Source organism: Suncus etruscus, chromosome 6 (genome assembly GCF_024139225.1).
Source record: "Suncus etruscus isolate mSunEtr1 chromosome 6, mSunEtr1.pri.cur, whole genome shotgun sequence".
NCBI lineage: Eukaryota > Metazoa > Chordata > Mammalia > Eulipotyphla > Soricidae > Suncus > Suncus etruscus.
Window position 1 is genome coordinate 2952922 of NC_064853.1, and position 14505 is coordinate 2967426.

Sequence of the window (14505 nt, forward strand, 5' to 3'; positions counted from 1 at the left end):
GCAAAAGTGCTAGAAGGACAAGCCAGAGCTACAGCAGGTCTCAGCAGGAAAGGAGCCCCTTATTCTAGGAAATGTCAGCTGTGCCCACCACCATGAACCTACTCTTCTCCCTCCATCAAGTAAGACTCACACCACCAGGTTGCTCCACCTGCAGCCCAGGAGGTCAAAGCCCTGCTGTACAAGTCAGGATGGGGTGCAACAGGCCCCCAGAGATGGGTTCAGGGATAAATAGGGGTGTCTAAATGCATATTCCATATCCCAGGCAGCAGTCTGGCCATATTTAGGCCAAACCTTCCCAGACCACCCCAAACCTTCCCATACCATCCCTAAACTTTTTTCAGACTACCCAAATTCCTCTAGAACATTCCCAAATGTTTCTTGTCCATAAATAAAGCAGTAAATGCTTTTGGACACCCCTCAGAGGATCCCCATTAGCTGGCTGGAAGGAATGACACCATGTTTGAGACCTTGAAACTTCTAGGCCAAGCACAGACAGGGCTACAGCAGTGGACAAAGTGCCCAGACCAGCTCACCAGGGCAGAACCTCAGAGAACTTGGAGGCCCCAACCTAGTCCATCTGCAAAACACGAGCATTGGGGCGACAGCATAGCGGGGAGGGCATTTACTTTGCACATGGCTAACCCAGGTTTGATTCCCCCGACATCTCATATGGTCCCCCTGAGCACTGTTTGGTGTGGTCCCCGAAAAAAATCACAGCAGCACTCTAAGGGGGATAGGAGGCTGTCCTGAGCCCCACCCAGAGGGTACAGGGCTGCCATCAAAGCAGGTGCGGGCAGTGCTGCCCGCCCTCACCACTCCCGCCCAGGGTCTCCTCCTCCTTATGCTGCATGCATGCATGCACGCACGTGCAAATACACACGTACACACACACACACACACACACACACACACACCACGTGCCATCAGCCTAGCTGGGCGCAGGAGGAATTTAAACTCCAAGGGGTGGAGTCTGGGACTTGGTCACTCTGGATTTGGGGTCGTCAGGATCGGGAGCAGAGCGGAAGGAATGAAATAGGAGCCTTCCCATTCACCAGCGTTAGAGACAGTCGGGATTTTAGCACTGAATAATTGGTTGCTATGGGAACGGCTGCAGCACAGGTCGGAATCATTCTCCCTCCTGTGCGGAGTCTGACAAGCTTCATCTACATATGCTCAGGTTCCTGGGCATCTTATGAAAATCACCACCTCGGCTCCAGCTGGGCCCCTCAGATCCTGCTGCCTGGGCTGCCTGGGTCTCCATCACAGGGGTCAGCTGTGGCCCCCTTCCCATTCTGGTCCAGGGGCTGGGCAGAGAAAAGGAGTGAAACTTCCCTCCCCATGCCCCCAGACCCACACCTACAGGGGGGCCCATGGGGTTGATCCTGAAGCAGACCTTCTAGGGTGGACGCCTGGCTTGAGTCAGGAATGTGGGGCAAGGGGCACGGTGTGGCTCTGGGCTGACCTTGGGGTCCACGGGTACCACCACAGCTCATCTGTAGCCTCCAGTCCATCCCCCCAATCTCCCCCCTTTAAGATGCACTGCACCTGGACAAGGGGAGGAGAGAAGGAAGGGGAAGAGAGGGAAAGGGAAAGGAGGGAAGGGAAGGAGGGAAGGGAAAGATGGGATGGGAGGAGAGAGGTAAGATGGGAGGGTAGAGGAGGGAGGGAGGGGAGGGAGAGGAGAATAGAGGGAGGAGGGAGTGGGGAAGGAGGGGAGGAGGGAGATGAGGGAGTGGACAGAGACAAATAGGAGGAAACCTGAGGCCAGACAAGACTCAACCCAGGCCACACCACACCAAGACAGAGATTCCAAATCCTGTGTCCAGAGGAGGGAGGTGAGAACAGACTTGAGTGGGGGCTGAGAGGGGTGTGATGGGCCAGGTTCGAAGGAGGCAGACCAGAAGTCAGTTCTCCCTGAACTGGCAACAGCAAGTCAGCCCTCCCTGGACAGTGGCAGAGAGTCAGGCCCCCTTGAAGTCACAGGAAGTCAGTCCCCCCTCGATAGTGGCAGGAGTTAGTCCTCCCTGGACAGTAGACATTGGGGGCTTGGCCTATGCAGGCCCCACCCAGGATGCCTCACCTACACAACACTGACCTGATGTGAGCCCGCACAGTCCTGGGGGCCAGGCCCAGAGCCCTCCACACTGGTCCCACCCCAACCCTTGCCTTCCTCCAGGCTCCCTCACAGCCAGACAGACAGTCTATCAAGGCCACACAGGGCCCTTTTACTCTAAGGTTCTCCCCTCTCGAGATGCCAAGGGGGAGGGGATACCACCCTGGAGCAGGTGGGGAATCAGGACAGGCTGGGATCCCCTGCACCCCTGCACCCCAGTCTAGCTCCAGTGCCGAACAGCCCACAGCCCTTCTCGGGGGAGGCTGCGAGTGTAAGTTCCTGGAAGTTGTGTCCCACCCGTGAACCTGTCCACCCGCCTGCCTTCTTCCTGCCTATGCCAGGATGCCAGGACTTGGAACTCGCACCTCACCCACTCACAGGTCTGCCCCCACGCCCCTCACCTCCTTCTTCTTCCTCTTCCCCTTGGACCTGCTTTCCTTGGGTTTCCGGGGTTTCTTCTTCTTGGGGAGGGTCACGGGCTCCTCAGCAAAGAAGTCCTCAAAGCTGCCCAGGCCCCCGTCTTCCTCCTCTGTGGGGACAGAAGAGGTCACCACAGGCATGACAGAGCCCAGCCCACATCCCTGAACCCCACAGTCCCACCCCACACCCCATAAACTCCACACATTCCAACACACACACCCCATAACCCCAACCAGTAGTCTGGCAGGAGGGGCCAGGAAGGCAGAGACCATACAACCCCTAGCTGGGTTCCAGGACAGGAACCGTGGGCCCCACTTAAGGAACTGAGCGATAGCACAGCAAGTAGGGCAGTTACCTTGCATGCAGGAACCAAAAAAGCATCACTGACTGGACACCCCAGACCCCTGCCACAATCAGGAGGCACCAGCAGAGGGACCTGAGCTTCTCCCCACTCATGATGAACCTGGGGTCAGACAGGCACCATGGAGGGGGCTGCTTAATGGGGGACAACATCCCAGAAACCATCATTCAGGACAAGATGCTCGCAAACCCTCCCTGTGCCCACAAAAACGGCTCGTTCTGGCATCCCATAGGGTGCCCCAAACCTACCAGGAGTGATCCCTGAGCATAGAGCTGGAAGTAACCCGAGATCCACCAAGTATGGCCAAAAACAACAAAAGGAGGCAGGTCCATAATCAGGATGCCTTTGTTTATTTGTTGTTGTTTGTTTTGGGGCCATACCTGGCTCTGCTCTCAGAAATCGCTCCTGGCAGGCTTGAGGGACCATATGGGATGCTGGGGATGGAACCCGGGTCCATCCAGGATTCAGGGTCGACAGCATGCAAGGCAAACTCCCTATCACTGTGCTATCACTCCAGCCCCAAATGACTTGTTTGCTTGTGTCCCACTTGGGCGGGAAGACCCTCTGGATTGGATTGGCCCCCTATGTCTACCTGTTCTCCACCCATGGGGGTGGTCTTACTCTTCCCAATGAAGATTTCTAGCCTGTCTGCCTGCAGGGATGAAAATTCCTGAACCTGCTTCATCTCCCCAGCTTGGTGTGGATTATTTCCTATGTCGGCTTTGCTTCCCTACCCACATCCCCCCAATCCCTCCATGTGTGAATTCTCTTCAGTACAGCTGAGAGCAGCACCCTAGAGGGCCAGGCTCCCCCGAATGGGAGAAGACATGGAGAACAGGGGCCCAGGCAGCAGGGACACTCCAGACCCCTGGGCCAAACTTACCCCAAGAACACAGAAACTCCTAGTCCGGGAGCAAGGTAGGGACCCGCATGCTGAGACATACATGCACCCCCAAATACACCCACCCCCAATCCTGTGATACTGCCCTCCAATCCAGGGACCCTCTAATCCTGCCCTCCAGTCACCGTCAATACCTGTCCCAGGCGTACATAGGACAGCCAGGAAGCTAAGTCAGCCCCTGCCCCATGGACCAGCTGAGCAATGGGAGAAGGTGCTGGAGTTCCCTTATCTCTAAGGGGGACACACGGTGAGCAGTGATGAGGGTCACAAGGTAAGTGCTGAGGGACACAGGATCAGTGTTGAAAGGGACAGGACAGGACAGGACAGGACTGTGTGATTCAATGTCTCTGAGGGGTCCCCACCCCCACTCCAGCTCATTCAGACACTGTATTTTGGTTTTTGTTTTGTTTTGTTTTGTTTTGTTTTGATATTTGAGTCACACCCTGCAGCACTCAGGGGTTCCTCCTGGCTCTGTGATCAGAAATTGCCCCTGGGGCTGGAGAGATAGCATGAAAGTGGGGCATTTGCCTTGCATCAGAAGGAGCCAGTGGTTCGAATCCGGTGTCCCATGTGGTCCCCTGAGTCTGCCAGGAGCGATTTCTAAGCTTAGAGCCAGGAATAACCCCTGAGGGCTGCCAGGTGTGACCCAAAATCCAAAAAAAGAAAAAGAAGGCTCAGGGGACCAAATGGATGCTGGGATCTAACCAAACCGGAGTCTGTCCTTGCCACATGCAAGGCAAAAGCCCTCCTGCTGTGCTATCACTCCAGGCCCTCATTCCAGCTAAGCGGGGGAGGGGCGGGAACTCAGCTCAGGAACCCCAAGGCCCTGGGCCACTGGGCAGAGAACTCTGGCAGCCTGGCGGGGAGCAGCTAACCCTAACCCCAAAAGCCCCAGCCAGAAGGAAATCCCCAACATACCCTCACCAAGCAGGGCCAAGAGCTGCTTATGTAACCGGCTCAGGCTGATGCAATGGGCGGGGGGGGGGGGGCCCTTCCTCTGCCTCCCCATCTCCCTGCACCCAGTCCCCTCTGAAGGGCCAGCCCCAGCCTAGGGCGGAGGTTCGTCCCAGCCCTGCCCAGCAAACAAGGACTAGACAGGGGGTGGCAGAACCTTCTAGAAAAACAGCTGGGATCTGCCTGGAGCATTGCTGCCGCATCCATGCCCAGGGCTAGCCTGGGAGGGAGGAACCGCCTCAGATGCTGCCAAGACAGACACAGAGCCCCACACCCCATCCCGTCCCAGATGCCTTGGACCCAGGGCCACAGCCAGTGACAATCCCCAGGGAAGGTTCTGGTACAAGACTAGGGGTCCCCCTTGCCCATCTCCTCCCCCACATCTCCAGGTGGAACAACACAGGGTGGGTGACCTTCGTGACAACTGTCGCCCTCTATCCCATGCCTAGACCCCCACCTTTTGCCCAGCCCCTGCCTGAGTTCCAAGCTTTCTGAAACCAAACTGAGGGCTGGTTTCCCAGAACCTTCTGGAAGCCCCAGGCTGGGCACCCTACTCTGAGCGCAAAATTCCCGTTGGGGCAAAATCTGGGGATGAGGTTCCTTAGAGGAAGATAGAGCACCCCCCCCAGCCCTGAGCAGCAGCTCCCACGTCCCTCCCGAACCCCCCCTCCCCGCGTCCGCATTCAGGCGCCATCCATCCACGTCGGCTATAATTAGGGCGCATTAGCCTGGCCCGCTCCTACCTCCAGACTACCAGGTCGGAGCAGCTGGGGAAGGGGGTGGGGAGGTGCTTGCAAAACTGGGGGAGCAGGGGAGCAGCAGGTCCACTGGGCCAGAGGGGCATTTCTGTGGCATTTCCTGCACAGACTCTGGGGGACAAGGGGAGCGGCCACAGGAGACTCAGCAGGCGAGGTGGGCGTGCCCATCTCCCTCAGGGCTCAGAGCAGCAGATGCCCAGACAGACACCGACCCTGGCGCCGAAAGAGGGGAGACACAGTTCTGGCTAGCTCGTTTGCACACGGCACAATTCTGCTCTATTCGTTTGCACGTGTCAGGCAGATGTGGGCATTCAGGTTGGGGGTACTATCCACAGCTCAGACATAGTGGGGGGTGGGGGGGCTCTAGACAGAGATGAGAAAGGAGGGACAAGAGAACCCCACCATCCAGATGTTTCCCAGCTCTGCCCTCTAGGATCAGACCCACCCAGCAAGTTCATTACAAGCACTGAAAAAAAGCAAAAGCAGGGACCTGGGTCCCCTCAGAACCCCAAGAGGGTCCAGACTTGGCCATCAGCCAGCACCCCCCAACACCCGGCCTCCTCATCTGGGCAGGAAGAACTGCCCCTCTGACTGGCCCCCAGCCCAGAAAATTCGGCTTTCAGGGGGTGGAAGTTTAGGGAGCACAGGGACAGAAACAGGGTCCAGCTCAGTTTCTGCCACAGCCTCTGGAGAAAGGGGCCCCTGTGCACCCCCATCCCAGCCCCTTGGGGACCAACTTTCTCTCCCACCTGAGCACCCCCTGCTAAACTTGGTCCTCCAAAACAGCCCTAACCCAGGGCTGGAGCAACAGCACATTGGGAAGGGTGCTCAGCCAACTCAGGTTGGAGCCCCGGCATCCCATAGGATCCCCCAAGCCTGCCAAGAGTGATTACTGAATGTAGAGTCAGGAGAGACCTCTGAGTACTGCCGGGTGTGGCCCAAAAAAAGAAAAAAGAAAAAGCCCTAACCTATCTCCCCCTTCATTGGGGCAAAAGAGGAAGACAGGGGTACTGGGGTCTAGCCCTGGCAATGGCTAGGGGCAGAGGGCAGCTCTGGCATGGGCACTGCTCAGTCAGGGGTTCTCAGGAGCACCCTAGTGCTGGCAAGGAGAGGCACCCTTGGTCTCGAGAGCACCCCACCTTCTGCTGATAACTGGGACAGGGCGCCTGCCCGGGAGAAGGGTAATGAATTATTTCAAACATTTAACAGAACCCAGACATCACCTCATTGGTGTCTCTCATCAAAGACGCCTCAGTCCTGGGCATGACAGAGAGTGGGAGAGCTGAGGTGTTCACCCCACAGTGGGTTAAGGGGAATGGGCCCAGAGTGGCCAGCCAGGAGTGCTGTAAGGGGAAAGGAGGGAGAGGAAAGAGTGGTGATGGTGGGCTGCCCAGGCTATAGGAAGAGACAGGAGAAAGGAGAGAGACAGAGACAAAAAGAAAAAACAGAGACAGAAACCCTGACAAAAGGGAGACAGGCAGGAGATAGATGTGAAAAAGAGAGAAATGAGGATGGAGCCTCATTTCTAAGATAAGTCTCCAAAGTCAAAACTGTCCCACAAAGGACATGGCTTTGCTGATGAGAGAGCAGTGGGGAGGACGCTTAGTCAACTTGGGTTTGATCCCCAACCCCACATATGCCCCCCCTGATTATTGCCAGGACTCACTCCTGAGCACGAACCAGGAATAGTCTCTGACCACCACTGGGTATGGCGCAAACAAGAATCCAAGAGGTGGACAGTATAGCAGGTAGGGAGCTTGTCTGGCATAAAGCCAACCCCAGTTCAGTCCCCCATACCCCATTGCCAGGAGTGATCTCTGGGTGCAGATCCAGGAATAAACTCTGAGCACTGCTGGGTGTATCCCAAAAGAAAAAAAAAAAAGTGGGGCCGGACGGTGGCACTAAAGGTAAGGTGCCTGCCTTGCCTGCGCTAGCCTTGGATGGACCGCGGTTCAATCCCCCGGTGTCCCATATGGTCCCCCAAGCCAGGAGCAACTTCTGAGCACATAGCCAGGAGTAACCCCTGAGCATTACCGGGTGTGGCCCAAAAACCAAAAAAAAAAAAAAAAAAAGAAAAAGAAAAAAAAAAGTATGTTGGGTGGTTGTGTGGGTGGTTGAATGATACATAAAGGAAGGACAGACAGGTGAATGCATGTCAGATGAATGAGCAGGCAAATAGTGAATGGACAGACAGAAAATAGACACGAGGACAGAAGGCTGCTGGATGGATGGACAAACTGATACACAAGTGGAAAGTGGATAGAAGTACTTGGTATAGCCCCCCCAAAAGTAAGATAGAGAAAGAGAGGGAAAAACAGAGAAAGAAAAGAAAAGGAAGGGAGGAAGAAGAGATGAAAGGAAGGAAGGAAGGAAGGAAGGAAGGAAGGAAGGAAGGAAGGAAGGAAGGAAGGAAGGAAGGAAGGAAGGAAGGAAGGAAGGAAGGGAGGGAGGGAGGGAGGGAGGGAGAGAGGGAGGGAGGGAGAGAGGGAAGGAAAGAGGGAAGGAAAGAGGGAAGGAAGGAGGGAGGGAGGAAGGGAGGAAGGGAGGAAGGAAGGAAGGAAGGAAGGAAGGAAGGAAGGAAGGAAGGAAGGAAGGAAGGAAGGAAGGAAGGAAGGAAGGAAGGAGGGAAGGAAGGAAGGAAGGAAGGAAGGGAGGGAGGGAGAGAGGGAAGGAAAGAGGGAAGGAAGGAGGAAGGGAGGAAGGAAGGAAGGAAGGAAGGGAGGGAAGGAGGAAGGAAGGAAGGGAGGGAGGGAGGAAGGAAGGAAGGAAGGAAGGAAGGAAGGAAGGAAGGAAGGAAGGAAGGAAGGAAGGAAGGAAGGAAGGAAGGAAGGAAGGAAGGAAGGAAGGAAGGAAGGAAGGAAGGAAGGAAGGAAGGAAGGAAGGATGGAAGGACCAACCAGTGGGTGAGGAGCTGGAGAAATGCTTGAAAAGGGTCATTGTTGTTGGTTGAGGCTTAGGCCACATCCCACTGCTCATGGATCACTCCTAGTGCTCCGGAGACTTATATGGCACCAGGAATCCAGCCAGGGCTGCCTGTGTGCGAGACAAGCATCTCAGCCTCTGTTCTAGCCCCAGTCTAGTAGTAGTCCAGGGTTTATGGTGCTTGATTCACCTCCTCCTGACCCTGGTTCAAATTCTGGGCACCCACCACACATGATCCCTGGGCACTACCAGAGATGCTCAAACCTAAAGCCAGGAATAGGCCCTGAGCTGGGTGTGGCCCAATATCCCTTTAAAAAGGAAGAAAACACAGATGGATGGGTGAATAGTTAGGATACTGAATGGCTAGATGGAAAATAGACTGGTTTAGGTTGTTTGGGGGCAGGGGATACACTCGGCAATGCTCAGGAGTTACTCCTGGCTCTGCATTCAGGAAACACTTCTGTCAGTGCGTAGAAGACCATATGGGATGCCGGAGATCAAGCTTAGGTTAGGTGTATGAAAGGAAAGAATTTTTACTACTGTATTGTCTTTCAGACCCAGGGTTAGTAAAATGGATGGATGGATGGATGGATGGATGGATGGATGGATGGATGGATGGATGGATGGATGATGGATGGATGAGGTGGATTGGGTAGATGAATGATGAGCAGATGGATGGGTGAATGGGTGAATAGTAAAGAACAGATGGTTGGGCATGGACTGGAGGATGAGTGTGGATGGATGGATGGATAGGTGGATGGGTGAGTGGATGGGTGGATGGGTGGGTGGGTGGGTGGCAGATGGATGGGTGGGTGGAAGGATGGATAAGTGATGGGAGAGTAGATGGAATGTTTGTGGATGGGTGGGTGAATGGATGAAGGATGGATGAGTTGATGCATAGATGGATGGATAGATAGATGGAATGTTTGTGAGCAGATGGATGGGAGGGTGAAAGGATGAAGAATTAATGAATAATTGGATAGATCTATGAGGGTGGATAGGTAGGTGGATTGTGTGTAGTTAGATGAATGAATGAATGAATGAATAGGCGAGTGAGTGGATGGATGGGGTAGGTAAGTGAGTGGATAGATAGATAGATGGGTAGGTTAATGTTAGCATGGATGGGTGGGTGAGCAGGTAGATGGGTAGAGAGGAGCAGGTCAGAGGGAAGGTATTGGGGTGCAGCTGTAGATGTGCAGTCAGAGGTGAATGGGTGACTGAGTTGAGACATCACTGAATCTCAGCCTTGGTCAGTCCATGGCCCTGGACACAGGGTGAGGTCAGTGAGTCCCTGCTCTTGATCAGCGACCCAAACCCCGCAAATAAACTCCCCAAGCAGACACTGGCCCTGGGCTCAAAGGCCCCACAACCATTTCTGCCTCCTGGACCTTGGCCCAGAAAGGAGAAACCACAGATGCCACCATGTCCACGGCCAGTCCTGGGGGTTGCATTATTTAACTCTACACTGGGGGCTTGGAGACAGGGATTGTCAGTGTCCAGGAAGCCACTTGCTGACAGGGGGAGCTGGAGGCGGAAATGGGGGGCCTACCTACTCCCCATTTTATCCAGCGCCCCCAGTTTCTACACTCAGAACCCTGCAAGGACCCCAGATTCCACATGCTCCCCACTTACTGGGCAAAGGTGCAAATCTTGGAAGCATTTCCTCAGGGAAGGCAAGCTGGCCCCCTGTGACGGGCACTGCATGTGCCATCCCCGGGCATTGGCAGCTCTTTTGGGCCTGGCACTGTGACCTAATCATTCCATGTGCTCCATCTCCCTGATCCTCACAATAACCCTCTGTGAGGTAGTGGGGCTACACACCCAGGTCAAAAGGGGACACTGGGGCCCGGAGAGATAGCACAGTGGTGTTTGCCTTGCAAGCAGCCGATCCAGGACCAAAGGTGGTTGGTTTGAATCCCAGTGTCCCATATGGTCCCCCGTGCCTGCCAGGAGCTATTTCTGAGCAGGCAGCCAGGAGTAACCCCTGAGCAACACTGGGTGTGGCCCAAAAACCAAAAAAAAAAAAAAAAAGGGGGGGGGACACTGAGGCAAAGAGTGCTGCTGGCTGCTGGGACCTTCCTGACTGTGGAACCCCTAACTCTGCCTCATCCTCCCATCCCCTAGGGGTTCACCACGGTACCTTCCTCCTCCAGGCAGTTCCAGTGGCTTGCCTCATCCCCAGAGGGCAAGCAAGCAGCAAGGAGTGGGAACCTGGACACCAGTGCTTAAAGCAATGTGAGTTGAAGTGGGGAGATAGGGAAGTGACTTTGAGAAGGACCCAATCCAGCTGCTGCAAATGAGAAGTCCTGTCACCCCTTACCCAGATGCTGCAGGCTAAACCTCAGAGACCTGGGGGGAAGGAGGAATATGCCATCAGGGGTGACCTACGACCCAAGTCACCATAATAGTTCTATTTTCTGGTTTTAGGGTACATCCAGCGGAGTTCAGGGATGCTCCGAGGACCTGCAACGCTGAGGATGAAGCCGGGGCACAAGTATCTCTCACACCTCTGCAGGGGTCAGACTAGGGGGGTACCCCAAGAAGGAAGCTGATGCTGAGGGCTCAGGTAGGGTCATGGGCACGGAGATTCAAGGTAGTGGAGCCAGATTCAAGGAGTTGTGCCCAGAGTCTGGAGAGGCCCTACTGTGCAAAGCCCCCCTGGACGAGCAGGGCTGTGTGGGGTGGGGATATTTGGGTTACTTAGGGTGGATTGGGGTCCTGTTTAGAAGACTGTTAGATTAGGAGTTGGGATTGGTGGATTAGGGGTCCCATTAGGGGTCCGTAGATTGGGGTCCTGCTTAGAGGACTTAAGTGTCCTACTTTGGGGAACTGCTAGATCAAAGGTCCTGTTTAGGGAGACGATTAGGGAGACTGGTCAAGAGGAGTGGTTGGTGGAACTAGTCAGGATTAGTTAAGAGACTAGTTAGGGACTGGTTAGGGACTAGTCAGGGACTGGTGGCAGGATGGTTGGACACTGGCGCTCTATCCCTAATACCCAGGAGGCCACGGGAACCCTAGCAACTCCTCTGTGAGGAGGTACACACAGGATGGAGAGGACAGAGCAGGATTTGGGGAGGCGGCTGCACCTCTGGCACAACAGACAGGAGCAGGGAAGACAAGAGGGCATGGACAGGCCCCCCTGGCAGTGAACTGCGTGCCCAGGGCCTCTTTCCACCCCACCCCCAGTACAGTACAGCGGGTGCAATGGGAGAGGGGAGCAGAGGACCCCATCAGAGGGCGGTGCCTGGTTGACGTAAGCCCCGCCCTGCCCTGTCCCTCCCAGGATGATGTGTTACCTGCCACTCTGTGCCCTTCCCTGCTATGGACACAGGGGCACCAGAGGGGACTCAACCTCTCTCCGGAGCTCCACTGTGAGGCTGGGGCAGGGAGCGGTGCTAACACACACGGACCGGAGTCCCTTTGGCCACCCAAGCGGTCGGGACCTCTGGAAGGCCCTGTGGTGGTGGTGGGGGGGGGGTCTAGGAATTCCAGTGTGCCAGAGTTACCCTCTCTGGGGAAAGCGCCCCTGGCGCGGGAACGAACGAACGGCGCGTCCAGGAAGGGCCAGGAGTGACCTGTTTGTTCCCAAGAAGTCGCAAAGTCTCCCAGAAAGCAGGGGGAGAGATGGGGGGCCCGTCCATTCCATTTGGGGGACCCTCCCAAACAAACGGGGGGTCGCTGCTGGAGGCCTGCCCTGCCTTGGGGAAGGAATTTTAGGCGCCGGGGCCAGGTAGGTAGGTAGGTAGGGTCGGGGCGGCGGCCCAAAAGGGGGTCCGGCCTGGAGCGGAGAAGGGCGCGCCCGCCAAGTGCTGGGAACGCACGGACAGCGCGCCCCGCAGCAGCGCGCCCCGACTTGGCCGCTCCGGGCCGCGCCCAACGAGATCGGGGGGCCCAGGGGGTCGTGGTGGGGGGTCGGGAAGAGGGTGCCTCGACCCGGGGGAGGCCAGAGGCGCGCGGCGTGGAAGCGGGAGGCGCGTGATTCCCGCCCCTTTCAAGGGCAGCGGGCTGACCCCCGCGCCGCGCGCCCTGCGCCCCGCGCCACGGTGCCCGCGCTCCCCGCGCCCAGGGTGGGGATCGGGGGTGCGGGTGGAGGGTGGGTGGGGTGGGACCCCCCGGGGTGGGGCCTCCCCTGCCGGCACACCCCGCCCGGGGCTCGCCCGCCCCCTCCCCACCCTTCCCTTCCCCGGGGTCCCCTGGCACCGCACCCCGAGTGCCGCCCGCCCGCGCGCGCACCTGACATCTCGTCCTCGTTCTCCATCTCGGCCGCCAGCAGCTCGTCCTCGGTGCCCGGCGGGCCCCGCATGCCCGGCGCGGGGGGGAGGGGAGGTGGGCGCCCCCCTCCCTCCCGCCGGGCGCGGTGCCAGCCTTAACCCGCGCGCTGCCGGACGGCCGGGCGCGCGCGGCGGCGGCGGGCGAGGCGGGCGAGGCGGCCTCGGTGGCGAGAAGATGGCGGATGCGGGGTCCCCCCCCCCGGGCCCCCCGAGCCTCCAGGCCCCGTCCCGACCCTCCCGCCCACCGTCCTGTCCTCTCCCCGGAAACCCTGCCCCGCAGATGCCAGCCCGGGCCGCGCCGCGCCCCGCAGCCCCGAGTGCCCGCAGCCGGCGAGGATGCCGGTGGCTGGCGCGCAGCGTGGGGGAGCGGGGGGCGCACACAGGCCCGGATTGTGACGTCCAGTCTGGTTGCTGTGGCAACCCCTTCCATCCCATCGTGCCGGCAGGCGACTAGTTAACAGGCGGGAACAAGTTGCGGGGACTAGTTATCTCGGGGTGCGGGGTGGGGGGACCCACCCGACGGACGGCTGAGCCAAGCGGGCACTGGGCCTCCACGGGTCGCCCCATCATCATCATCACGGGTGGACCTTGAGCCCCCAGGGCTTGGCCCCGACCCTGCACCGCACCCTGGGGGTCCCCGAGGTCTTGCACACCCGCGACCGCGCGCCTGGACACCCCCACGCGCGCACACATCCACCCTGCGCCTGGCCCCTTTTGGAGCAATGTTGGGGAGGACAAGGTGTCACGCAAGGCCTGCAGGTCCTCCACTCCTACGAGGCCTCCCTCTAGCTGGACCCGGGTCCCACGCTGACCCCCAGAGGCCGAGGACCATCAGTCCTGCCTTCTCCATGCCCAAAACTTTCGCCGGAGCGACGCTTGTCACCGGGGAAAGGTCAGGCGGAGGCCAGTGTCCTCACGAGCTGGGATTGCCCGTGAATGGTTCTCCTGGGGATGCCAGCAAGGCACATTTTTGACGTTGGGGGTTGGGGGAAGAAAGCCGGCCACCCCCTCCTCTGAAGCTGGCCAAGCCACTGCAGGATCTTCATTGCCAGTATGGGTCAGTCACTGGGATCCAGTGTCACGGTAGGCAGCCTCGGGAGCTCAGGTCTCCTCTCTGGCATCCACCTGGGGGACTCATCTGACTGTGCCCCATTCCAGTTGGGCATTCAACCCCATTCACCCTTCCATGGAGTCGGAGGTAGGGTTGAGGGGAGGGACAGGCAGAAGGGTCTCACCCTCGGAGCTGGGGACCTGGTGGTGAGGTGACCACTCCATAGTGGCCAGAGAGACCACACCTACCCCATCCAAGGGAACAGACAACAGCCCCCCAATTGGAAACGGACCCTTTCCCAAACAAGGCTTTGCACTTTTTTGTTTATTTTGAGGCTTCACACAGCGACACTCAAGCTACTCCTGGCCCTGCACTGAGGAATCACTCCTGGCAGGCTCACGGGACCATATAGTATACCAGGGGTCCAACCTAGGAAGGCAAATATCCAACCTGCTGTGCTATCACTCCAGCCTCAGGCTTCCCACTTTTATTCCAGGACGGTCCAGCCTCAGAAGTAAAGAGCAGGACAGTGACTGGCCTTGCATACCGCTGACCCCAGTTCCATCCCTGGCACCAGATATGCTTCCCAAAGTCTGCCAGGAGAGATCCCTCCCTGAGCAGAGCCAAGAGCTAGCCCTGAGCACCGCTGAGTGTGACTCCAAAACCAAAAAGAACAGTTCCAAGGGCTACAGGAGACCAAATTCAGCAGGTAAGGCATTGACCTTGCATACAGCCAGCCCCAGTTCAATCCCCA

General features: G+C 57.5%; 1 protein-coding gene across 1 annotated transcript in view; it reads right to left on the reverse strand.

Annotated features, from left to right (window-relative positions):
• Positions 1 to 12822, reverse strand: part of CHD5 (chromodomain helicase DNA binding protein 5) — a 40581-nt gene extending 27759 nt beyond the window's left edge. The window contains exons 1-2 of the mRNA XM_049775407.1: positions 12663 to 12822; positions 2515 to 2642 (exon numbers count right to left, since the gene is read on the reverse strand). Coding sequence (XP_049631364.1) covers positions 2515 to 2642; positions 12663 to 12732 — 198 coding nt within the window. The 5' untranslated portion in view covers positions 12733 to 12822. The remainder of the gene's footprint in view (positions 1 to 2514; positions 2643 to 12662) is intronic.
• Positions 12823 to 14505: the final 1683 nt, after the last annotated feature.